At 40.9% G+C, this 27,737-nt stretch overlaps 1 protein-coding gene across 3 annotated transcripts in view; it reads right to left on the bottom strand.

Annotated features, from left to right (window-relative positions):
* Positions 1–27,737, bottom strand: part of RPGRIP1L (RPGRIP1 like) — a 361,700-nt gene that overhangs the window by 62,648 nt on the left and 271,315 nt on the right. For all 3 annotated transcript variants that reach the window (XM_040328736.1, XM_040328734.1, XM_040328735.1), the window contains 2 exons: positions 24,163–24,328; positions 22,906–22,979 (listed from right to left, as the gene is read on the bottom strand). In XM_040328736.1, coding sequence (XP_040184670.1) covers positions 22,906–22,979; positions 24,163–24,328 — 240 coding nt within the window. The remainder of the gene's footprint in view (positions 1–22,905; positions 22,980–24,162; positions 24,329–27,737) is intronic.

Consider the following 27,737-nt stretch of genomic DNA (forward strand, 5'->3'; position numbering starts at 1 on the left):
ACAAATCTGCATTAGGGAACAAATATAAGTAAGTTTTCACAGTTATAGAATAAATATGAATAGTATAAATTAATAGAATACATGTGACTAGATACCTATACGTAATGTGTGGAAGACAGTGTTAATTAAGTACCCTTTCTTCTGCCAGCAGAGATGTCCACCAGTCCCCTATTTAACTAAACAGCTTCAGTACAGTAACAAAGAACTTTTAGAGGAGATTCTATGGACCCATGCAGGGTTAAATCAACGTGATCAATACTTTATAAGACATATCAATATTTATTTATTGTTTCCATTTTGTGCTGTTTTGGCAACAATTCAAAAAATATTGTTCTAGTTGTTGAAAGTTGAAGGAGGGGGAGCCTAAGGCTGATTTACAAGTTTGCATATATTTAATAGGACCCTAGTCAGTAACATTTCAGAAATTAGAAAGTTGAAAGAGATAAATGAGAAACCTCATGGGTCATTAGAGGATCAAAATTGATATGCACTTGCAGAAATGGGAAGCTGTTCCAACTAGGAATGTTCTTATCCAGTGTTCAGACAGATTGGAGTAACTGGAAATGCTCTCTTGGGGGAAAGTTCTTGGTAAACTAAAGAAGTTGTAGAACAAGATATGTATGTGTTGCTATATACAGGATGCAGGAAGAGTTAGAAAAAGATCAAATGAAATCCCTCCCACCTATCCCAAAAGGCTCAGAGAATAAAGGAATTCAATTAAAATTATTTTTTACACAGTAAGGTTCACTATAAAAAATCTTTAACAAAAGGGGTGAAATATTAGGTTATTCAAAATGGGTCCAACTACTGTTTTCAAGGTTCTGGTTGCAAAAGCCACCTGAGACAGTAGTTTCACAACTAAATAGAGAAGTAGATATGGTGTTTCTAAACCCCCATCGTAACGTTTCCCCCTAGTCTTAGTTTATAGGTTTTGTAGTTTTGAAATATTACTATATTATTCTCATATAATCTTGCGTAATACATTTACAGTGAGAGCAAATATTATAAAACATTTAGTTTTCTATAGACAATATAGAATATAGTATATTAAAACAATTGCATTTAATGAAATACTTGCTTTCATCTTTTTTCATCATGTTTGTATCAGAGTACAACCTCATTACGGTCACTTTTGGTCTGCAAGCATGCATTCCAACAAAGGTCGCATGGCATTACCCGGTTTCCCAATCATGACAGCAGTAGACTTTCTGCACTAGGGGCCAGATTCACGTAGGAGGGCGTATCTTTGTGCGGGCGTAGCGTATTCTAGATACGCTACGCCGCCGTAACTTAGAGAGGCAAGTACCGTATTCACAAAGAACTTGCGCCCTAAGTTTCAGCGGTGTAGCGTAAATGGGCCTGCATAAGCCCGCCTAATTCAAACTAGGCTGGTAGGGGGCGTGTTGTATGGTAATGAATCGTGACCCCACGTAAATGACGCACCTAACGAACGGCGCATGCTCAGTATCACGTCGAATTTTCTCCGTAAATTACGCCGGCTCAATGCTTAGTCGACGTGAACGTAACCTACGCCCATCCTCATTCACGGATGACTTACGCAAACAACAGAAAATACGACGCTGTTCCGAGGTCCATACCTAACATGACTTACCCCTGCTTTATAAGGGGTAAAGTTAAGTCGGTCGGACGCCTTACGTAAACAGCATATTTTAATACGCCGTGCGCAAGTACATTCGTGAATCGGCGTATCTAGCTCATTTGCATATTCAACGCAGAAATCAACGGAAGCGCCACCTAGCGGCCAGCGTAAATATGCACCCAAGATACGACAGCGTAGGAGACTTACGCCGCTCGTATCTTCGCCGAATTCAAGCGCAAATGATTCTAAGAAACAGGCGCGCAGATACGACGGCGCACATTCGGAGTTACGACGGCGTACGTGGAGATACGCCGTCGTAAGTCCTTTGTGAATCCGGGCCCTGGTGTGTATAAACGGGCACATGTCCGTTGACACCCGCCACTCCATAGAGGAAACTGGAAGGTCCGATTGGGTCTGCCTAACAAAACTGACAGGCGGACCCAATCGGTCCGGCCATGTGAAAGGGCTCTTAAAGCCATCTTTGACCTCATACTGTATACGCTGAAAAGTCTACCTACTAAGTATTTTTGTATTACTATTTATGCAAAAATGTCTATGATTATTTTATTTTGTTAATAGGAAATGTGTGTATAGAGATGCAGTTTGTCACTTTTTATGAGCTGATCTTCTTTTTTGCAAACTACATAATCCCACCAACTACCATGTGATGGAGGTGAACAAAGGCAGACATGTTTTAAGTTAAGTCCATATGACAACAACGGCTCCCTCCACAGATACAGTGGAAAGGTGAGTGTAGTCACCCAGAGACAGGGAAGAAAGCCATTACCATTAATGTACCTTTGCTGCAGAAAAGAAAAAGCTTTCTCTATATTTAAGGGCAGGTTTTGTTTCTGCCTCCAGTGTCTCCTATAGAAAACTCCTCCATTACTTCCTGATATGACAAATCGCACTCACCAGATTAAAATCCCCTCCTGGGGTAGCAGGCATCCACAGTGTACGCCCTGTGCTGCGCTCTGGCAAATGTTTGCTTGTTCCCCTGTATATGGCCTTTTTATCCAGAAGCCACTCAAAAGAAGGAAGAAAGGATACCCAAATAGTGTGATACCGTTTAAAAAAACGATGTTTATTAAATAAAATCACTGGGTACATTTGATTCAAACAAATCAGACGTTTGTATATATCCGTGGAAGTGTTGTAACAGCGTGCGTCCCCTCGACTGGTTTCGTCGTAATGACTTTGTCTGGAGTGTGCAGGCTGTTACTCCCACTTCCCTATTTATGTGTTTTCACATTGCATGTATATATATATATTTTTTCACATTGCGGCAAGAGCAGACACTAAGGAACACAATTGGCTATGTTATATACAGGCTACAGTCTGCAAAAACTCCACAAACATGGCGCTGGACAATAGGCATACCAGAGGATGGGACTATGTCTTGAGCTCCGGCAAGATGGCGGATGCTAACATGCAATGTGAAAACACATAAATAGGGAAGTGGGAGTAACAGCCTGCACGCTCCAGACGAAGTCATTACGACGAAACCGCTCAAGCGGACGCACGCTGTTACAACACTTCCACGGATATATACAAACACCTGATTTGTTTGAATCAAATGTGAGTACCCAGTAATTTTATTTAATAAACATCGTTTTTTTTAAACTGTATCACACTATTTGGGCATCCTTTCTTCCTTCTTTTGAGTGGCTTCTGAATAAAAAGGCCATATACAGGGGAACAAGCAAACATTTGCCAGAGCGCAGCACAGGGCGTACACTGTGGATGCCTGCTACCCCAGGAGGGGATTTTAATCTGGTGAGTGCAGGAAACATTCAAGCACAGAGTGAATCACCTGAAATTCTATTAAGAGTGGCATGCAGCACCTTTTGCACGGATTAATCAGCACTTTATAATACAGCAATATATCTTTAGAAAATTAATTATTCAGCACGTTAATCACTTTATGGACTTTATGCAATATCATATGGACTTTATGCATGTATTGAGCATTACCAGATCTATATGTGACACATTTATTTACTAATATATATATATTTTATATTTTTATTTTCATTTGTATATATTTTTTCACTTAATGTAATCTAAGAAGTATTTACATATTTCACTTTATTAGCTTTAGCACAATTATGGTATAATCTACACAGCAGGCGCCACCACCTACCAACCCCCTTTTTCTCAAGGGTGTGTACAGCGCTCACAAATTATCCCAAAGATTCTGCTTGCAGGACTTTTTCTAACGTCCTGCAAGCACTTTCACATTCGGATGGCATGAGAAGCAGTTTTCAGGTGCTTTACAGGAGCTATTTCTAGCGCTAAAACACCTGAAAACTGCCCTAGTGTGAAAGGGGTCTTAAAGGAAGAATTGGGAAAAGGGTGCAATACAAAAAGGTGGTGTTAAGGCGAGGTGTGGTCCAGAAAGGTAAACACACCCTTTTCTATAATGCAGTAAGGCAGTGCATGATGGGATATGAGATTTTCTGGATGATCACATGATATTACAGTAGATGCTACAGTAGATGATATGCCAAGATGCATTTTTTTTTTCATTTTGAGCAGAGAGGTGCAGATTCAAAGCTGCCATGGACTAGGTAACTGAGAGATAAGCACATTGAAACGGCTTGGGTAGAAAATACATATTATTTAAGATTCCTCACTAATCTAACATTTTTGATGTTTAGACAAGTGCAATTCAAGCATCTTCATAAAATGTACAACTTATAGGCACTTGGCAGCAATACCAAAATGTGTAGAAATGCATTTTTTTAAAGGGCAATTTAGTGGTTTAAATAAGTTTGTATCACATGATTCACTACAGCAGTTCCAAAGGATAAAAAGTTAATCTTTTTTAATGCATTACAAGTAAACAGCTTCTGCCTGTGATGTTACCGCATTTTTCTGGACTAATTGTCCCAATGGTCCTTGCAGCAAACAAATCATATAGACACACATAATCATTGCATTTATCGGCTGTATTCGAGTGGTACCATGAACAGTAATGTCTGTGCAACTTTTCCAGATTTCTGGCATCACACTATTAGCAAAGTTTTGTTGGTGAGAAGCATCATATTTTAGTGTTTGCTTTGTATAACCATGCAAGATCATTAAGAAGGGCTTAGTGCCAGCTAGGCAGAATCTGTTCCACCAGCTGAGGGTTGAGTGGTTCCAGCACTATGTTTTTGGCTTTGTTATAGACAAATTAATCAATTTATTAAGCCAGACATACCTGTTATGATCACATAGGGCATTACACATGTAGCATCGCATTCAAGAGCATGGGGCTGTGCCACAACTGCCCTGCAACTAAGTGAAATGTACATGGATCCAACACAGTGTTTTGGCCTTTTGACAGTTAAAATAGGCAGTGATAAGGTAATATATCACCTCCCTGCCACCTGTTAACTGCATTCTGAAAAGCAATCGACCACAGTTTGCTTTTCATCAAAGTGGAAAGGGCTGCTGCACATGTGAACGAGCCTCAGGGGCATTGCTGTCTCACTCACTTGCACATGATAGACCCATGAAGCTTTGCACAAAGATAAGGATCTTTATATTCAGAAATATGACTAATATCAAATCTTACTGGACTAACTGTTCCCCCTTTTTTTTTTTTTTTTTAATCCTGGTGTGTTAGCTTTGTTAATTTGTCTAAAGTTTTTAATTGTATTCATATCGCTACACCACCCACTGCCCCTTTCTTCATGGTGTTTCAAATGTAGTTACCGGTATACATACAGTAGCAACATAGCACACACTGACTACATATTAAAGCAACGCAACCCCTCGTGCCCTCCAGTTGCCCTGTTTACTTGAAGGTCATTTCTCTTTGACTGGAAAGGGTGTGATCTCAGATTATCAAGCACATGGTGCTGAGGTTGAATATGGAGATTATGGATTCAAGTTTATTGAGAACTTAGTAGCTGCAAATGTTAGAAACATAAGTACTCACAGGGGTCCAAAACATTCTAAATCATCTGAATACTTTTGTAATCATATTTAGCTGACTGGCTGCAAGGCAAAAACATCATATAATCCACATTGCATTATAGAGGTAAATGTCATTCTAAAAAGTTGCCTTCTTGGTTTAAATTACATTTAAAAGCTTGAAACAAATTTCCCCAATATATGGTTTTGATCAATGCTACAATGAAATTCTAATTCCTCACTACATGAGAAGCAAATGAAATAGACTTACTGAGCTGCAGTGAAGAGTACAATGCATTCCCCTAAACTCCCATGCGTCAGATAAATGTCATTATTCAGAGAGTTACATATATCTAGTATAATTAGAGTGAAAAACGCTGCTTTATCTTGATGAATTTTTCCTCTCTGGTATTTTAAAAGACTCATAAATATTTAAAACAGTTCAACTATTTCAAAATTTAATGATGCTGAGATGGCTTGTTATGGCAAGGCAGAACTACAGGGGTATTTTATGAACAAAATGGTTTTAAATCAACCTGACAAACTAAACTGGGACCCTGATGTCCCTTTCCAAATTAATTTGTCAAGTGTTTAAAGAAGCGAAGATCTGAGTGGAATTTTCTACTTTAGGATCGTCCTCTCATGATAGATTAGCAATGATCATGGGTGATACAATTAGGAAAGTCTGTCTTATAATAAAGACAGAAACATTTTGACAATGACAAGCATTCCCCCAAAATCAGAATTATCACCACCACAGCATTATGGAGAGCAAATCAAAAAGCTATTACAAGGACATTAACGTATGGTGAAGGTAATGAACTCAATCCAAACCAGCCATGCTGAGACATAGTAAAACATTATTTAAAATAACAGTATGGCACATAGAAGCTGCACATATTGTATAACACTTAACATAGTAGACTCCCCTCAGTCTCTTCCCTCAAAGGGAATTATCTCCGTACAAGGCCCACAATTACTTCTGGGTATAATTTCCTTGCAAAGTGCAACTTCCCTAGTAAAGTGAGCAACCTATTCCACCCCAATGAGTCAAAACAGATGCAACACCACCATGGTAAAGCTTAAAGTGTAAGTTCACCATTACAGAAAATCTGTAAGGTGAACTTACACTGAAGCCCCTTCCCATGGCACCCCGGTCCCACAGTACCTGAAGCCGGCAATCTCCCGTTCAGATAGATCGTACTGCCGCTTTACCAGTCAGGGGATTTGAACTCCCCACGGCTTTCTCTCCTTTTTGCCGACGGTGACAGGGTGGGCTACGAGGGTTCTGATTGGTCGGCCCGACCAATTAGAATGCTCCTAAATGTACCTCCTGAGGAGGTATGTTTTGGAGATTGAGCCACAGACGATTTCTAACCCCGAACAGGTGAAGCAGCACCCAATGTGTCAGTGTGGGTGATCGCAGCACTCCAGGTCAGTGGGATCGGGGGGGATGAGGAGAGGGTCCTGTGTAAGTTCACCTTACAGATTTTTCTGTAAAGGTGAACTTAACCTTAAATGTCAGGATTTGAATCACCTGCTGGCGGCACTGTGCTTTTCAGAGTCAGAGGTTGTAGTTTCTGTATCCACCAGTAATCAGTCTCCACCTGATGCTGTCTGTTGGCTGGGTATATAGGCCCCCTTTGCAATTATACTTTGTGTCAGTGTTTTGATTTGCTTGCTATGCTAGTCTGATGCTGTGCCATTTATTACGCTCCAGACCCTGTTCCTGATCTTGCTCTAGCCTGCATCTTGTACCCCCCCCTGTGTCCTGCTGCCTTACATCTGCTACACTTGTTCCTGTACCCAGTCCTGATTCCCCCCTTCCAAGCATCTCTAGTGTACCCTATTACCCCTGTTGTTCATCTTATATATAAATTGCACATAACTTCCCGTTTGCTTGTTTTCTGTTTGGTGTATTTTTGTCTGTGTTTAGTGGTGTAGCCATGCAGATCTGGTCATCTCTGTTGCTAAATCCTGACACTTAAAGCAGTTGTAAACCTCAGACATGAAATATGAAAAAAAAACACATACTTCTATAGTGTTTACTTGTCTCTCTCCAATGTTCTGAGTGTAATTTTTCTCTGCAGACTGGTTCCCCTGTTATCAGCATGACTTTGAGCTTTAAGTTGACATGAGTTCTGGCAGCTTTTCCCAACACAAAGAGTTAAAATGATGAGGGTGGGGGGAGCTGCAGCACAGACCTGTCATCCACAGCTGTGTTTGTTCTTTATACTGTTTGAAGGGGGGTGTGTCCCTTCCCTCCAATCAGGGCTTACAGCTGTATGAAGACGTCAGATCCCCGCCCCCCTGCTCCTAGAACTAAGGATTCAGCGCATTTCTGAATAGCAAAAAATGGCCTGGTCATGAAGAGGGTAAAATCGTCCGGAGCTTAAGTGGTTAATCCAGCGTGAAACTTTGCCTTTGTGAAGGAGCTTCCAGTAATTAAGACACTGCTGCTCTCTCTTTTTGTGCAGGGTGACTAGCCTTGTATTTGTCCCATCTCTAGATTTCTGCAGGCAGCCTGTAGTAAAAAGACCTGTTGGATCCCTCCAACAGCTCTGATCTCTCTGAATACTGCAGCTGCTGGCTTTTAAAATATGGACACTTACCTGTCCAGGGCGCCTGCGATGTCTGCACCCAAAGCTGATCTGTCCATCGGCTCTCGGGTGCTGCCGCACCCATTTTTGGTAAGAGAGACAGGAAGGGATGCCTTGCTGCTTCCCTTCCTAGCTCCCTACTGCACATGCGTGAGACGCGCTGCGCGATCTGAATGGTCCCTGCTGTCTTCTGGGAACTGTGTGTCTCCAAGAGGACAGCAGGGGGGACACTGGTCGTGGCGTAGATATCCGCAGTTAATACGGCTATCTATGCCCTGAAGTGGGAGCAAAATACCTGTATTAGACAGGTATCTGCTCCCCCCTCCCTCTGAAAGGTGCCAAATGTGACACCGGAGTGGGAGAGGATTCCAAAAAGCAGAAGTTCAATTTTTGGGTGGAACTCTGCTTCAATTGCAGGTTCAATTAGTCAATGGATTCTCAATGATCTCAGAAACATCCCAAACTGAAGTCACAGCGATACCCAAAGCCTGTCGACACAGGTCCTTACACTTGCTGGTATTATAATACTGCAAAATTACATACTGTATTTATTGGCGTATAACACTCACTTTTTATCCTGAAAATAGAGGGTAAACTGTGCCTGCGTGTTATACGCAGGGGGCTGTGGAAAGTTTTTTTCCTGAAACTTTCCTCTTAAAGTTAGGGTGCGTGTTATACGCCGATAAATACAGTATTTTAAATTGTTTATCATTATTATACCACGGCCTTTAACCACTAGCCGACCGCGCACCGTCATTATACGGCGGCAGGTCGGCTCTCCTGGGCGAGAGCCCGTAGCTATACGGCGGCTCTTTGAGCCGCCACTAGGGGGCGCGTGCGTGCCGCCGGAGGCGTGCGCGCGCGCCCCCCCCGACTCCCGTGCGTGTGCCCGGCGGGCGCGATCGCCGCCGGGCACACGCGATCGCTCGTTACAGAGCGGGAAACGGGAGCTGTGTGTGTAAACACACAGCTCTCGTTCCTGTCAGCAGGGGAAATGCTGATTTTCTGTTCATACAATGTATGAACAGAAAATCAGTGTTTCCCCTAGTGAGGCCACCCCCCCCCCCCACAGTAAGAACACACCCAGGCATACTTAACCCCTTCCCCGCCCCCTAGTGTTAACCCCTTCACTGCCAGTGGCATTTTTATAGTAATCCAATGCATTTTTATAGCACGGATCGCTATAAAAATGCCAATGGTCCCAAAAATGTGTCAAAAGTGTCCGAAGTGTCCGCCATAACGTCACAGTACCGAAAAAAAATCGCTGATCGCCGCCATTACTAGTAAAAAAAATATATTAATTAAAATATCATAAAAATACCCCCTATTTTGTAAACGCTATAACTTTTGCGCAAACCAATCAATAAACGCTTATTGCGATTTTTTTTACGAAAAATATGTAGACGAATACGTATCGGCCTAAACTGAGGAAAAAAAATGTTTTTTTATATATTTTTGGGGGATATTTATTACAGCAAAAAGTAAAAAATATTAATTTTTTTTTAAATTGTCGCTCTATTTTTGTTTATAGCGCAAAAAATAAAAACCGCAGAGGTGATCAAATACCACCAAAAGAAAGCTCTATTTGTGGGAAAAAAAGGACGCCAATTTTGTTTGGGAGCCACGTCGCACGACCGCGCAATTGTCAGTTAAAGCGGCGCAGTCCCGAATCGCAAAAAGTCCTCTGGTCTTTGGGCAGCAATATGGTCCGGGGGTTAAGTAGTTAAAGAAACACGCACAATTTTCTAATACATTTGATCCCCCTACGTATTGCCCCTGGTTGTTTGGGAATCTAGCAGTACCCTTGTTGGTGAGTACTATAACAAATATGGTACTCTCTAGTACGCTTACATTTTAAATACTGCAAAGCACATCTATAATTAGCAAACCACAATTGTTGCTGTTTTTAACCAAACTTATTTGAGGCAAAGAACTGAGCGTTGTCTGTTATAAACAAGGCACTGTTCAAACACACTTCTTCAGTACAAATAATAAGAAAGCAACTTCCGATAAAACCTTAAATTAACTGTTGTCTCTAAAATTATTTCCTGCTGAGAGACAGTTTTATAATTTAACATCTCTTTCCTGTGACTGTCACATTAAGGTTAGTGACACTGAGCCAGTAGGAGTACTTGGCATGCTGCTTAGATGACTCTCCATCATAGAATTTCTGTGAGAGGTATATGGAGCATAGAAAGGTTTCCCAGGATAATGAGCACTCACCCTTTTTCTCCCACATCCACAAAAACCTTGGAGGCATATTAATTACAAGACAGAACTGGGGAGTAGCTGCTGGGTCCTCCGCATTAGACAAAGGCTTATGAATTTTTCATACATTTGAATACTTATGAATGAATGCATAATCTGCTGATTAAAAGAAGTGTAGTAACTGGAAATAATTGTATACTCCCAGGTGTCTGCTGTTAGACTTTGCAACGTTCTTTTCTGATCATAAAATTAGAATATCTCTTTAGTTATGATTACAGATGATTTTATATAAACAAAACATGAAAAGTAGCAATAAATATTTTATGTAATGATTTCTTCTTTTGGCGTATGGTTTGGAAGAAGGAAAATATTTCACAAAAATATTCACATGTAGCAGAAAGAATCACCTTTCTGGAGCTGAATCTTGTTTTTTTATGTGTTGTAAACGTGAACTACTCATAGTGTACAAAACAATGTTATCCAATAGTGGAACCTCGTCATTGTCAGTGTATGCCCACCTGATAGGAACTAGCTAGTATCCTTCAGTACACAGAATTCTTCAGTTCATTAAAACAAAATAAATGCTGATTCTGCATAATCTGATGAAGTTTAATGAAAATGTTTCATCTATTTGGACTTTTTATTCAACCTCATTGTGACCCACAGTAGACCTGCTTCAAGCAGTTTTTTTAGGCTATTGACTTGTATAGAAATGCAAAACATGTTTAAAGTGAACAAAAGCCTACGACATAGACCCTTTATAATAGCCCAGCCAAAGTTACATCCCCATTTACAATAGAAATCACCATTTCACAAGTATATAGCTCCCATCCACAGTACAAATCCTATACCCTGTATTATATTCTTAAAGAAATTGTATTGCATGCTATGCATTAAGATAAAAAGCCTTCTGTGTGCAGCAGCCCCCCTAATACTTACCTGAGACCCATCTCTGTTCAGCGATGTTCACAAGTGTCTCGGTCGTTCAAAACTCTCCCTCTTGATTGGCTGAGATACACCAGCGGTGCCACTGGCTTTCACTTCTGTCAATCAAAGTCAGTCAGCCAGCCAATCAGGAGAGAGGGGGTGGGGCTGGGCCACAGCTCTGTCTGAATGGACACAGGGAGCTGTGACTCAGCTCGGGGTGCCCCCCATAGCAAGCTGCTTGTTGTGGGGGGCACTCAACAGGAGGGAGGGGTCAGGATCACAGAATAGGGATCCATGAACAGGATGTTTCAGGCCGCCCTGTGCAAATCCAGTGCACAGAGGAGGTAAGTGTAACATATTTGTTATTTTTATTGAAAAAAAAAAGGAGACTTTACAAATTACTTTAAGTCAAGAGTACAAAAACTCCAGCCAAAAATTACAGCAATTACAAATACAGGCTTTTGAAGCCAATTCAGAGAAACTGTAGAACTAACGGTCAAAACTTGACCACATACAGGGCAACCAAGGACGATAATGGGATGTTCACTTTTGGGATATACTGGCAATATAATGATACCTTAAAATGTATCCAAACCCAAAAGCAGAAATGTAATACATTGCAGCTTACAAATATTAAAGTGGAAATAAAGTCTGCATTAACCACTTGAAGACCAGGCATTTTCTGGCACTTTTTGTATAAATGCGAAAATCATTTCTTTTTTTTACTATAAAATTACTTAGAACCCCAAAACATTATATATTTTTTAAAGCAGAGGCCCTAGAGAAAAAATTGGTGGGTTTTGCAATTATTTTACGTCACACGGTATTTGTGCAGTGGTTTTTTTAAATGAAATTTGTGGGCAGAAATACACTTTTTAAAATTTTCTATGCAAAAAAACACAATACATACCTCAATTTTATTGACAAATATAAAAGATGATGTCACACCGAGTAAATAGATATCAAACATATCACGCTTTGAAACTGCGCACGCCGGCGCAGCGGCAACAAACAACGTGAATTTTACTATCTATAGGTGACGTTTTAAAAGCCTTTACAGGTTACCACTTTATATCTACAGAGGAGGTCTTGTGCTAGATATTGTTTGCGTGCGTGCAGGACCAATGCACACGTTCACCTTTGCACGCTAGCATGGGGGGCACTGAGGCACTTTAAGTTGTATTTATTAATTAATAATTTATTTTATTCTTACACGGTTGCTTGAATCTTTTTTTTTTGCAAAAGAAGTACATTAATGTATATTGGCACATTGTGAGCTGGAATTTAGAGGAAAAAATGGTGAACAAAGGTGAACTTATCCTTTAAAGGAAAAGTCCAGCCTGAGCTTGTTCGGCTGGGCTTCTCCTATGGGTCACATAAGTGCAGTTAGTTTTTCACGCCTGTGACCCGTTTTTAGCAGGGATCAGTCTAAAGTTTGCTCTCTGTTGATGTCACTGGAATCAGTCCAGACACCACGTCATCACGACAATAAAGTCTGTATCCACAAAGTGCCTTGACTGATGCCCGTCTCAGCCTCTCAGTGAGCCGCTGAGAGGCTGAGACGGCCGCTCCATGCCCCTCCACAGCTTAGCGCTCCAGTGAGTGCGGGGGCAGAGCAGAGGGCTGATTATTGACAGTCAGCAGCTCTCTGCTCGGGGAGTTGAGAGAACCGAGCCATCTGCAGTGTTCGATGGATTGGTTCTCAGTGCAGAGGTGTCGGGGGACAGATGCAGCTCGGACCGATCCTGCATACACCCAGGTAAGTATGATGGGAAAAAAAACCTTTACTTCTAATTTAACTCTCAAAATCAGCCTCTGGTCGCATTATTCGTATAGGTATACTGAATTTATTAAATAGAAAATGTAACATTCACCAAATATTTTACAGAGGTGAATCTTCCTAGTACATGTGTTTTATATTACAAGGAATGATTTTCCTCCTGTGAATGTTTAGTGAATGTCACATTCACAGCTTTAAAAATACTATATGTAACAGAATATGCGAAAAAGATGAACAGGGATGCTATAAAGCTTCTTTATAGGCAGAGAAAGGCAATCAAGATTCTAAAAAACAGCACCTAATCAAATATCATTAGAAATTTACCTTTTTCTTCACACCCCTTGTGAAGAATATAACATTTTAAGATGCATTTCTTTACTGTAGAGAGGCAAGTCTTACAAACAAGGAACATAAGATCACACCAGCAGGTAGCTTATAATACCAGGTAGCACAAACAGAGCTATTTACTTTTGACTAACAGCTAGTTAGTTCTCAATACAGACAAGGCACTTATTGCCTGTGACATTTTCTTGAGATTTATTTATACCATGGGATGAAAACACCCAATGAATAAGAAAACCACATAGAACAACATATTATTTACTTAGATCCCTGACCTCAAACAACTTAACTGTGAATGGCATAAAAATAGAAAGGAAAAAGTTAAACTTTTGGTAGATATCAATATTACTATAAATATTATAAAGTATGGTCACTTTCTTAAGTATGGAATTTTTTTTACACCACATCATACAGTATGTTGCATTTGAACACATGAAGTATCATTCTTCAGCTATGCTGTTCACTTGTTTCTTAAACAACAGCCATGTGACTGTTAGAAATATGGTGCAATTGAGGTGGCAACCTGCTAATACTGGTTGGACACACCGGACTGTGACAGATATGAACTCAAACCAAGCAAATAAAACCATTGTTCTAATCTGGTACCACTAAGGAATTCCTACTGTTATGACATGAAATCATACTTGGTGTACATCATACTAGGCAAATTGGAACTACCATAGTAAACACAGCCCTTTTAGTAGGCGAGTTAAAACACTTTTTTAGATTCCAAGTAAAAAAAATGCACCAATCTGCCATAATTTTATGTCTACTTAAAGGTTAGGTGAATAACATTATTTACCTTATTATAATAGCATCTGAAAATCGAAGGAACATATTAGGCAACAAGAAAACAAGTTGTCCTTGAAGTCGACGTGCTGAAAGCAGAAAAAATGGGCTTCGCAGTTTGTCGTGTATGGGTTTATGTAGCCCCGGAAAGATCAGTGTGCCCATGTTGACCCATGTCCACAGGCAAAAGCGCCTACAATGGCCATGAGAAAAATAGGATTTTAAAACAGCTTATCTGTAAAATCCTTTTCTTGGAGTACACCACGGGACACAGAGACTAAAGGCGGCCATACACAGTTCGAATTTCGAAATAATTTTCTTTCGAAAGTCGTATCAAAGAATTTTCGTACGAATTTCGCACCGTTCGTGGACTGCAACAACAGCCGATTTTCTTGCGACAAACAAATTTGAGGAATCCGACATGTTGGAAATTTTTTGAAAAACAAATGATTTTCTGATCAATGATGGGAGAATCGTGCAAGAAATGTAATAGAAAAAAAATGTGCATGTGCAAGAAAAGAATATTCTCGGAGAGAAAATAATATTCCCAGAGAGAAACGAATATGCCAAGCAACATGAAGGTTTGGTCTGCCGAATTTCGAAAATCAATGGTGGCATCATCGGATCACAAAAAAAAAAAAAAACTTTCTGATTTTGAAAAGAAAATTAGTTCAAAATTCGACTGTGCATGGCCTGCTTTAGTCTTTACATAATCGGTTACATGCTCACCAGAGGTGATTAGACACTGGCACAACCAATCAGAGTCAGTTCCCCTTCATATAGCCCCTCCCACCCGGGAAGTACCTCAGTTTTGTAGCAAAGCAATAAGGTTTTCCCATAAGAAGGGGGGGACCTCTGTGTCCCGTGGTGTACTCCAAGGAAAGGATTTAACAGGTAAGCTGTCTAAAAATCCTATTTTCTTTATCGTACACCACAGGACACAGAGACTAAAACTTTACATAATAGGACGTCCCAGAGCAATACTCCCATATGAAGGGGGGAGACACAGATCAAGCAGGCCGCCCGGGACCAGAAGCTCTATACCGCTGCCTGCAGTACACTTCGCCCGAAGGCGGCATCCTCATGTCCTCTCACGTCCACTTGATAGAATTTGGAAAATGTGTGGACTGAGGACCAAGTTGCAGCTTTACAGATCTGAGTCACCGAAGCCTGGTGGTGAACTGCCCATGAAGCACTTATCGCCCTGGTTGAGTGCGCCCTAACAGAAAAGGGAGGAATCTGATTCTTTAAACCATAGGCTTGAAAGATTGTCTGTCGAATCCACCTGGAGATAGTGGATCTAGACCCTGCTTGTCCCTTCTTGGGACCATCCGGAAAAAAAAAAAAAACATCTGTTTTGCGTATCTGAGTGGTTGCCTGCAGATACATCTTTACTGCTCTCACGAGATCTAGAGAGTGTAAAAACTTCTCCTCCGCTGTCTGCGGATCTGGAAAAAAGGAAGGCAGAACAATGTCCTGATTTAAATGAAAGGACGACACCACCTTGGGTAAAAAAGCAGGATGGAGTCATAGTACAATTTTGTCTTTATAACAAACTAAATAAGGCTCTTTGCAAGAAAGAGCTGCTAATTCAGATACTCTTCTAGCTGAAGAGATAGCAATAAGAAACGCCAACTTCCTGCTTAAGAGTATCAGCGGAATGTGGCGAATAGGTTCAAAAGGTTGCTTCTGCAACACTAACAATACTAGATTCAGATCCCATGGGCATAAGGGGGATTTAACTGGTGGATTGATCCGCAGTACCTCCTGAATGAAAGCCTGCACAAGGGAATGAGATGCCAGAGGCCTTTGAAAAAAGTCTGATAGAGCCGATATTTGACCCTTAAGTACTAAGGGCTAATTTCATATCCACTCCTAGCTGGCAAAGGGCAAGAATCCTACCAATGATGTCATATCTTTGAGGATTCTATTTGTTAGTTTCACACCATGAAACATTTGCTTTCCAGACTTTATAGTAAATAAGTGTGGAGGCTGGCTTTCTGGCCTTAATAAGTGTAGAAAGAACTGGACCTGAGATCTCTCTCTTCTTCAGAATGTGGGTCTCAACAGCCACACCGTCAAACTTAGCCTTTGTAAGGAAGGATGGAACACTGGTCCTTGCGACAGCAGGTCATGGCAAAGCGGAAGCTTCCAAGGTGTTCCTATCACCATCTTTATGATCTCGGCGTACAAAGGTCTTCTGGGCTAATCTGGGGCCACTAAGATTACTGGAATCTTTTCCTTTTTGATCCTGCAGAGTAGCCTCTGTAGAAGGGCGATTAGAGGGAAAGCATAGATCAGTGAGAACTGATTCTATGGAACCACTAGCGCATCCGATCCGTAGGCCAGAGGATCTCTTGTCCTGGACACGAAGTTGTCCAATTTCCTGTTGCACCTGGAGGCCAACAGGTCTACATCTGGGGTCCCCCATCTCTGGCATATGGCCTGAAAGATCTCTGGGTGGAGAGATCACTCTCCTGGAGTCTTGCTGGCGACTCAGATAGTCTGCTTGCCAGTTTTCTACCCCTGGAATGAAGACACAGAAAGACAAGGAACATGTTCTTCTGCCCATCTTAAGATGCGATTCACCTCCTTCTGGGCGCCTTGACTTCGGGTGCCTCCTTGGTGATTGATGTAAGCTACTGCTGTAGCATTGTCGGATTAAATCCAAACTGGGTGACCGCCTAACCTGCTTGTCCAGGTTTTGAGGGCCAAGTATACTGCCCGTAATTCTAGTATGTTGATGGGCAGACTCCTCACGGTTTTGGCTCAGGTTCCCTGGGCTGAAGCCTCTTCCAATACAGCTCCCCAGCCCCTTAGGCTGGCATCTGTAGATATCACCTTCCAGATGACTGGAAGAATAGATCTTCCTTTCCTTTCCTTAAGTTCTGTGAGGCCAGGCGCATGGGTAAATCCAGAGCCTGGATATTTCTGTTCCAGGCAGCTAAGATGCTGCCTTGAAGTAGTCTTGAATGAAACTGTGCATAAGGGACGGTCTCGAACAAGGCTACCATCTTGCCTAAAAGTCTCATGCAAAGGCGGATTGAAGGTTTCTTCTTTGCCTTGACCTTGTGGATCAGGTCCTTTAGCGACTTGATCTTTGATTCTGGTAAGAACACCCGGCTTTGGGCTGTGTCTATGATCATGCCCAGATACTCTACCCTTCTATGAGCTTGTAGAGTGGATTTTTGTAAGTTTACAATCCATCCTAAATGCTCCAGGTATCTTATAGTGGTGAGCACTGCGTGGTCCAATCCTGCCACGGACTGATCTATTACAAGCGCATTGTATAGATAGGCTGTTATCTTTATGCCTTGTGCTCTTAAATTTCCCAACAAAGGAGCTACTACTTTTGTGAATACCCCGGATGCTGTGGCCACCCCAAAGGGTAGAGCCACAAACTGAAAGTGGCGATCTTCTACCGCAAACCTCAAAAACTTTTGGTGAGCGGGATGGATAGGTACATGAAGATATGCGTCCTTGATACCTATGGACGCCATGATTTCCCAGCCTGTCCCACTTTTTCTTGTTTCTTTGGGCCTGGTCTTCCTTGGTCTTTGTGGCTGGCTGAAAATGCTGTTGCCACTGGCTGGAAGTAGATTTACCAGGAGCCGGGGGGGGGGGGGGGGGGGTTTAAAACAAGGACGCTTGTTTTTCTTCTTTTCTGGTAATAGCGTTGTCTTTCCACTAGATATCTTTTGGATATACTTTTCCAAATCCTCCCAAAAAAGGCGTTCTCCATGAAATGGGAAACTCGCCACAAGCTTTTTACAGGGTGCCTCTGCAGACCAATGCTTTAGCCAAAGGATTCTGCGCATATGCACCAGCTGGAGTGTAAGACAAGATGCTTGCAGGATAGAATCTCTCATAGCATCTATTGTAAAGCATAAAGCTTTAGGAAAATCTTTCCAAGCCTTGGACTGCTCTGGAGTCAATTTCTTCAGTCCCTCTTTTATCTGGTCTTTGATGACCTGACACATGCCAACTGCTGCAACCGCAGGTTGGGCAACTGATCCTGCAAGCAAGAAGGAAGATGTAAACAAGATTCCAGCTTTTTCTCTGAAGGATCCTTGAATACCTGTACGTCATCCACTGGACAAGTCAGGTTCTTATTTACAGAAGATATAGCTGCATCTACAGCAGGCAGACTAAATTTCTTTGTAAATTCTTCCTCCATGCGATAAAGAATTTTAAACTTCTTAGGAGAAGAGAAATGTTTGTCTGGGTGTAACCAGTCTGCAAACATTAGCTTTTTTAGCAATGGATGAATATGAAAAGAGTTTGTACTCTGCAGGGTCTTTAACAAGCCCAGGGAGGAGACAGGTGATTCAGTTAACTCCGAAAGAGGTAACCTGAACTTAGTACGTACGACTTCATCGTAATATTGTACCTGCCACTTTAGCATCTGAGATGCAGAGAAGGCTTCCTCTGAAAAGCCTGATCCATCCGACTCCTCTGCAGGTGAAATCTCATCCTCGTCCTCTTTAGATCTGTCTGAAAGAGGATCAATAATCACTAAAGGAGATCTGCTTTGCTTTCTGTTCATCTTGGAGGACGGAGTGATCCTGTCTCAGGCTGCGCTGTTTTCTTGCTCCTAGTCCCTGATCCCTTTTTAGTGGAAGACATATTACTGAGCAATCTCAAAAATATTCCAATTGCACACCTTCCTGGAAAACAGCCAATAAGAGAAGAGGGTGCTGAAGCGATCACCAGCTGGGAACTGGAAAAGCAATCATGTAGATTTATTCGCCAGCACACCGAGGATCATTTAGAAAAACGTCCAAAAAAATTGAATGCATAGAAACGATCACAAAAAAGCAACGTTTCGAAGTCGCACAGGACCTCTTCGTCAGGCAAGTGATACAGACATAATGCAACACAGTGATATATATATAAGACAGCCACCAATGAAACCATGTGAAAAATACATAAAACACACCCACACCAACCCCCTCCTCCCCCTCCCCTCAAGAACCTGTAATAATCAAAAGGAGCAAAAACGAGTGGATAACTCACTTACCCACAGCTGCTCCTGAGTGTACAAGCTAGAACACTATAGGCAGGCAATAGCATGGGGCGACCACAGTCTGCCCCCGCTATATCACAGATCGCTCCAGTCATCCCCCCGCTGTGTTGTTTCAATGGGACCACCTTCAGCCAATAGCATCGTGCCACGTATCCCACGCATATCCCGAGCAATGAGCTCTGCAGCAGAGGAAGTGTGCTTGTCCAAAGGATCTGACACTATCTGAATGAGGTGAGACAAAACTCAGCTATTTACTCCCTCTAGTGGCCCATTTTGAGAAGACACCCCTCAAAATTTTGAAAAAGGTCCTTCAGAAAATCCTTAGGGTCCTTTTACTCTTACCTAAATCCCTGCTGCAGGTTTTTCTGCTGAAATATTTTTCAGACAGTACCAATCTTCACCCCTCTTCGCGGGCTTTGTGTGCCAAACCTTCAGAGCCCAGTCCTCCGAAGAGAGACATTACAGGCGACGCCTCTTTGCAGGAGGCCCAGATCCATTCCACTTTTGGCATAGCTTTATAGCCTATTGGATGGATCCAAAAAAGGCATAGCTCCTTAGCCCCGAGAAGTCTGTTTTAGCAGAGCTTTGCATAGCACTTCTCCACGCGTCCTACACCTTAGACCAGGGATCCTCAAACTACGGCCCTCCAGCTGTTGTAGAACTACACATCCCATGAGGCATTGTAACACTCTGACATTCACAGACATGACTAGGCATGATGGGAATTGTAGTTCCTGCACAACTGGAGGGCCGTAGTTTGAAGACCCATGCCTTAGACACTGGTGAAAAAGATGAGGTACTTCCCGGATGGGAGGGGCTATATGGAGGGGAACTGACTTTGATTGGTTGTGCCAGTGTCCAATCACCTCTGGTGAGCATATAACCCATTATGTAAAGACTTAGGCCTCATACACATGATAGGTTAACCAGAGGACAACGGTCTGATGGACCGTTTTCATCGGTCAAAACCGATCGCGTGTGGGCCCCATAGGTTATTTAACCATTGGTTAAAAAAAAGCCAACTTGCTTTAAAGTTAACCGATGATTTCCTAACCGATGGGAAAAAAACGATCGTTCGTAGGCACAACCATCGGTTAAAAATCCAGGCATGCTCAGAATCAAGTCAACGCATGCTTGGAAGCATTGATCAGTCAGCTTCATCGGTTAACCGATGACAATGGTCCATCAGACCGTTCTCATCGGATGGACTGATAGTATGTACGAGGCTTTAGTCTCTGTGTCCCGTGGTGTACGATAAAGAAATCAGAACTGGCCCAAGGAGCAATGGAAGAAGGTGCCTGGTCTGATGAATCATTTTATTTTACATTATGTGGATGGTCAGGTGCATGCGAGTTGATTGCCTGGGAAAGTGATGACACCAGGATGCACAATAGTAAGAAGACAAGCCAGCAGTTTGATGCTTTGGGCAATGTTCTTCTGGGACACCTTGAGTCCTGCCATTCATGTGGATTGTACCCGCTACATACCACCTACCCAAAGATTGTTGCTGACCAAGTAAACACCTTCATAAAAATAGTGTTGACTTGGCCTTCAAATTTCTCAGATCTCAAATCATGCAAGCAGGAGGCTCCACCTTACAACTTACAGGACTTAAAGAATCTGCCATTGGTGGCATGGTACCAGATACCACAGCATACCTCCAGAGGTATAGTGGCATCCATGTCTCAATGGGTCAGGTCTATTTTGTCGGCAAAAGTTGTACCTACTCAATAATAGATGGATGGTCATATAATTATGGCTGATCGGGGTGTGTGTGAGTGTGTATGTATGTATATATATATATATATATATATATATATATATATAAATACACACACCCAGACTGAACATGGGTTCAGTTACAATGACATAAAATGTCATGATTTTAGATTTTTTGTATTGTAAATTATGTAGTTATAAATTAGTAAAGAAACACTGAGGAATATTAATGGGTCTAAAGCCGCGTACACACGGTCGTTTTTCGGCATTAAAAAAAAGACATTTTTAAAAACGTCATTTAAAATCATCGTGTGTGGGCTTCACATCGTTTTTTGGCTTCTGAAAAACGACAAAAAAAAATTCGAACATGCTGCATTTTTTAATGTCGTTTTTAAAAATGTCGTTTTTCGGGTTGTAAAAAATTATCGTGTGTGGGCTAAAACGACGTTTTAAACCCGCATATGCCCAGAAGCGAGTTATGAGACGGGAGCGCTCGTTCTGGTAAAACTACCATTCATAATGGAGTAAGCACATTTATCACGCTGTAACAGACAAAAAAGCGCAAATCGTCTTTTACTAACACGGATTTAGCTAAAAGCTGCCCAAATGCGAATAGAACTTCCCCTTCAGAATGCCGTTGTACGTGTTGTACGTCACCGCGCTTTGTTCATCATTTTTCAAAAACGATGGGGTGTGGGCAACAACGTTTTTAATGATGAAGTTGGAAAAACTTTGTTTTTTGGACATGCTGAAAAATGTCATTTTTTTTTCATGCCGAAAAACGACCGTGTGTATGCGGCATTACACAACACTGCAAATGATTATTTTTCCACTACTAAATTTGAAATCCGGGCTCAAACAAAAAAATTAAAGGCTGAAGAGATTGTTCCCCAGGATTACTGTTAAGTGATGAGTAAGATGAAACTGTTGTCAATTTGTAGCACTACTGCCCTACCTTTTACATCAATATCAATTCCTTAACCTCCTAGGCTGCAGCTTAAAGAGCACTCCTGGCTGCAGGTCTACAACGCACAGCAAGCAAGACCACCAACATGCCCCCTTGAACTCAGGATTACAAGGAATGATGTTGCAACATTCAACCAATTTCTTTGAACATTCTAGGGAACTGTGTCCATGCCCAGCAATGTAATCTTGGTTTAGGTACAATGTTACCCATAGCATTATGAAGGCACTCCCATGGCAGGCATGACATTGCAATAGTGGGGGGTGAGCAGAAGCACGATGGATCCAATTAAAACCTACATTTACACACACACACACACACACACACACACACAAGCATGAACTGTCATCTATATGTGGGTAAAAATAAAAAAAACTAGTTTGGGATTTTTGAGGCAATGAGAAATTTGAAAAAATTGACTTTTATATAAGAAGCTTTATTTACGAAATATAAACATTATAGAAAAAGATAAAAAGGATATCCCTCTACCAGTAACCGTCCGTTCATCCACTGGTGGTCACTACAAGTAGCAGGAATTACCTTTCAAATCATATTATATGCAATGTTTTTAACAATTGCACAATAATTTCAATATGTTCGATTTTTCTATGAATCTTCTTCTATAATGTTTATATTTCGTAAATAAAAATTCTCATATAAAAGTCAATTTTTTCAAATTTCTTATTGCCTCAAAAATCCCAAACTAGAGATTTTTCATGTTATCTCTGTTCTTTGAGGCATGATGGCAATTAAACGTCCAAAATCCTAAATCTTCCAGTTTTCTTAACTATATGTAGGTTTAAATATGTTGTAAAATAAAAAGGAGAAGGAGAGAGAGAGAGAGAGAGAGAGAGAGAGAGAGAGAGAGAGACAGAAGATTTTTTTCCACCACTACATATTTATATACACAAAATTGGTTTTGTAAGGGAGACATTTCTAGTCCATATATCGAGAGGCAATCGCAGAGGTGTAAATTGATGTGCCATGTGTACAATGAGACCCAGAAAATCTACTAACCATAAGGTAAATTGCGAACATTGTACTTACTGGTTTCACCTCTTTAGCTGCAGGGATGACGCAGTCATCACTGTCAGATGCTGTAGATTCATTTCCATCAGTGTCTATACAAAAAGTTAATAAAATGATATTTATATAACCAAAGAATTAAACAATACTGAAATAAATGATAAAATACAAAAAACAGGTCCTTGTGACTGGTGACTGTTTTTATTTTAGATGGAGGAGGGGGACAATAGCAAGGTTGTCAAATTTGTTCATTTTATTCTCGGCTGTCCAAAAATTTAAAGCCAGAGGCGATACGTTGCGATAGACATAATTTTGTCATCTGATCCAATGAAAACAGCAGCCCAACTAGATATATAAATAAAGCTTCAGCTGCTTGCATCTTTGGATCAACTGATTGTTTTATTACCGATTGTTTTCTTCTTTCATATTGACAATTCATATTTCTGTGGTTTGTGACATATTTAACTCCAGGCACTACCCCTATCACCCCCCCCCCCATTCCAAAGATAATGCCTTAATCACAAAATATATCTCTATGAAGAACATGAAATATAAAATACTCTAGATACTGTATCTCTGCAAAGCTACTTATAGTCAACAGGTAGCAAGTGCAGCAGCCTGTGCCTGGATCATCGCATTAGCTCTGGACTGAGATCAATGAAATCATTGAAACCCCAATAATAAACTTCTCTAATTTGCTCCCTTTTATCTGTTAAATATACACTTAACGCATTGTGGTATATCTGCAAATGCATAAAAAAAAAAATAGCCATCGATCATATCAGAAATTCAGAGTTGTCCTGTGTAGTGTATTATTTCATCTTAGCTCTTGCACTACAGAACATATAGTTCTGTTGCTGTTTAAATAAGGAGAATTGGAGGGATTTAGACGTTTAGTAGGGATTTAGCAGTTTAAAAGACAACTGTGTAAGGCTGGCACCAATTCTTTAAATTACAGCCTACAAAAAAGGCATGTTGTGTCATTCCACAAGAGGAAATTATGAGCTCTGTATATTTCTCGAAGATTATGTAGAACAGGTATCTTTTTCTATATTTGAAAAGTATTTATTAGGGATAAAACATTTGGAAATGTGCATGAATCGCAGGGATGCACTGCATTTTTTAGAAATTTTGCCCTGACAAACATCAAGATGTCCCTTGTTATCTTTTAGGTACTTCATCTTTGTGCATCTGCCTTGGTGAATGGCTGCAGCAGACTGCAATTTTTTTTGTTCTAATAACTTTTACAGGTATAACTGAATGAAATATGTTTAGTACCTTCTGCTTCAAAAGCTTCAGATACTTCTGTTTCATCCCCTGATGTGTCATTACTTTGAGCTTCAAATTGCCCTTCTGAAAGTTGTGAGCTTTCGTCATTATTGTTTGCGTGTTCGTTCAGTGATTCTTTTGGAGCTTCCACTTTTGCAGATTTATCATATTCCTTCTGAATAGAGTGAAGAGTACATATTATTTTTACATGTCAAGCATTTTAATACCCAAAAGACTTTCACAATATGGCAAATAATATATGGCCCTTGTTAAACAAAGTAATACTTCATAATACCCAAATACACTTGCCAAATGACTTGCGTACCAATTGTATATGCTATATTATTTTTTCATTATTTGCCATTTGTTTTGCCCACGAAAGTGGAGTAACCTTTTAACCGTCCACCGCATTGCAGTTTAAAAATATACAGCGGTACATAAGTGGTTAAAAAAAAGACAGGGAAATATATGATAATAGTCATTGAGAGGTTTACCTGAGATCTGAGCTAAGTAAAACTGGATTATTCTTTTTTTTTATTATTTTTATAATGATAAAATAAAATGCTTGCAGCAAGTTGGTCCTACTAAATAATCCTGGGTTTTTGATGATTATCACATTTAGTATACTAATATGAACATTTTCCTATAAAGTCTATTGCCTAAAATGGTTAAGACTTTGATGCATTCTCCCAATATCAAGCCTCTCAGTAGAGCACCATTACATACTACATGATTAAAGTCAGCTGCATTCAGGATTTTATTTTTCCCTGCAAAACTATTCTACTTCAATATTCCTTAATATCCTGTCAAAAGAAAAACATAATGCTCCTTATTTTAAATTGTGTACATTATGTACAATAGTCAAGCTTCTGTTTCTTAGAGGTAAGCAAACATGATTTCTGGTATTTACCTGCATATGGCTCTCTGCCCTCCAGGTACCAGAACATTCATGGACCCATAAAGGCAGTCAGAGGAATGAAGCATGAACAAGGTTTTAGTTTGAAAGGTGTGATGGCAGGAAAGCAATATAGATTCTATTAGACATTTAAAAAGTTTTCTGGCATGAATAGAGGTTTAACTAATGCTCCCATCTTACAAATCCTAACTTTGACATGACTGTGTATGCAACAGTGGAAAAGCGCATCAGGCTAAAGTCTGGTATTTCAGATATAAAAGCAGTTTAAAGCTCCTATTATGATATCCAATGATGGTTACACCTGCATACATGATCAGAGTGGCCTCAGGCAAAATAACTGAGGACTAGGGGTACACAGCCTGGTACATTGTTCGGTTTAACTATCTGGAACCGGTTCTCTGTTTGCGTCTGACCTGGCCATCTGCCTGCCGAATCTGCTTCTGTCTGTCATTTCTCTGACCAAGTCTCTGAGGACAAACACCCTCCTAGTATCTGTCTTGCCCGTTGTTGGTTGCTACTCTGGAAACACAGAGGGTCTACTGAACTCTGACATCCACTCACCAGGCATTCCTTTCAGGGCTGTCATGTTATGTCAATCAAGAAAAACAGATCATAATTGTTCCCACACAGGGGTGAATTCCACACATCGAAAAAATAAAACTCTGTTATGTGGCTGTCCAACCAGCTCTGTCAACCTAAACCACCAGAAAGCATGCCCATACATAACATAAAATATATAACAAAACATAACATAACAGGTGCTAGAGGGGCATGACTACATGTTAACATTGAGGTTCCCAATAAACTATGCACACTGCTTGCTATACATTCTTAACCAGTTAAGCCCCGGACCAATATGCAGCCTAAAGACCCAAGGTGTTTTTACAGTTCGGGACTGCGTCGCTTTAACAGACAATTGCGCGGTCGTGCGACGTGGCTCCCAAACAAAATTGGCGTCCTTTTTCCCCCCACAAATAGAGCTTTCTTTTGGTGGTATTTGATCACATCTGCGGTTTTTAGTTTTTGCGCTATAAACAAAAATAGAGCGACAATTTTGAAAAAAATTCAATATTTTTTACTTTTTGCTGTAATAAATATCCCCCAAAAACATATATAAAAACATTTTTTTTCCTCAGTTTAGGCCGATACGTATTCTTCTACCTATTTTTAGTAAAAAAAAATCGCAATAAGCGTTTATCGATTGGTTTGCGCAAAATTTATAGTGTTTACAAAATAGGGGATAGTTTTATTGCATTTTTATAATTTTTTTTTTTTTACTACTAATGGCGGCGATCAGCATTTTTTTTCGTGACTGCGACATTATGGCGGACACTTCGGACAATTTTGACACATTTTTGGGACCATTGTCATTTTCACAGCAAAAAATGCATTTAAATTGCATTCTTTATTGTGAAAATGACAGTTGCAGTTTGGGAGTTAACCACAGGTGGCGCTGTAGGAGTTAGGGTGCACCTAGTATGTGTTTACAACTGTAGGGGGGTGTGGCTGTAGGAATGACGTCATCGATCGTGTCTTCCCTATAAAGGGAATGACGCGATCGATGCGCCGCCATAGTGAAGGACGGGGAAGCCGTGTTTACATACGGCTCTCCCCGTTCTTCAGCTCCGGGGAGCGATCGCGACGGAGCGGCTATAAACAAATAGCCGCGCCGTGGTCCCGGATCGCTCCCCGAGCGGACCCGACCTCCGCATGTAGCGGGGGGTCCCGATCGGACCCCCCACCCGCTAATAGGCAAGGACGTACGTGTACGCCCATGTGCCTGTACGTGCCATATTGTGGACATATATGTACATGCGGGGGTCGGGAACTGGTTAATACACTACACACTTGGTGATATGTGAACTATGCAGCAGATAATACAACATGCCACCAATGGTCCATGTATTTTATGCATGACAATTATATTATACCTGTAATAAATCTCAATACCACGTTTACTTTTGTTAAATTCATTGGCCAAATTGTGCTCACCTCATTTAAAGTCCCAGGGCAAAATTCTGTTTTTTTGTTGACTGTATATGGCGGATGGAGGTGTGTCACTGGTGGTACCAGACCATTTTTGTTCCTTTTAACAGTGCCTTCTATTACTTTACAATTCCCTGGACCATCCTTCTGATGTGAAGTGCTAGCCCTTTCCACTGCTTTGCATCATGGATCAAGATGAACTAGTGGCATTAGTGATAACAAGCCTTACAGTGGATGTAAACCCAATTCATAAAATTTGACCTGGGCACATATATCTGTAGTATTTACTTATCTCTCTCCAAAGCCCCAAGTCCTGTGTTTTTCTGCTGATTTGTTCCTCTGTTACCAGCATGATGACTTCTAACAAGTTCTCCAACACATGAGACAAAAGCAGCTGGAATTTTGTGTTGGGAAGGTTTCTATAAATAGATTATCAGAGAGCTGATCTATTCACAGCACAGCCCTGCAAGTATCTTTGTTTCTCTGCCTATGTGGAGGGGGTGTGTTTCTTTCCTCTAATCAGCTGTCACACAGTATATGCCAAGACCCCCCTCCCACTGCTGAAAGAGTAAGTAAACAGTCTAACACAATGTTTACTTTCTAAAGAATATGGAAAGCTGAAGACAGCAGATATACATGTAAAACTTATGTAGGGACATTTGTTTAATCTCTGTGTATCATC

The sequence above is a fragment of the Rana temporaria genome, chromosome 11 (assembly GCF_905171775.1).
Source record: "Rana temporaria chromosome 11, aRanTem1.1, whole genome shotgun sequence".
NCBI lineage: Eukaryota > Metazoa > Chordata > Amphibia > Anura > Ranidae > Rana > Rana temporaria.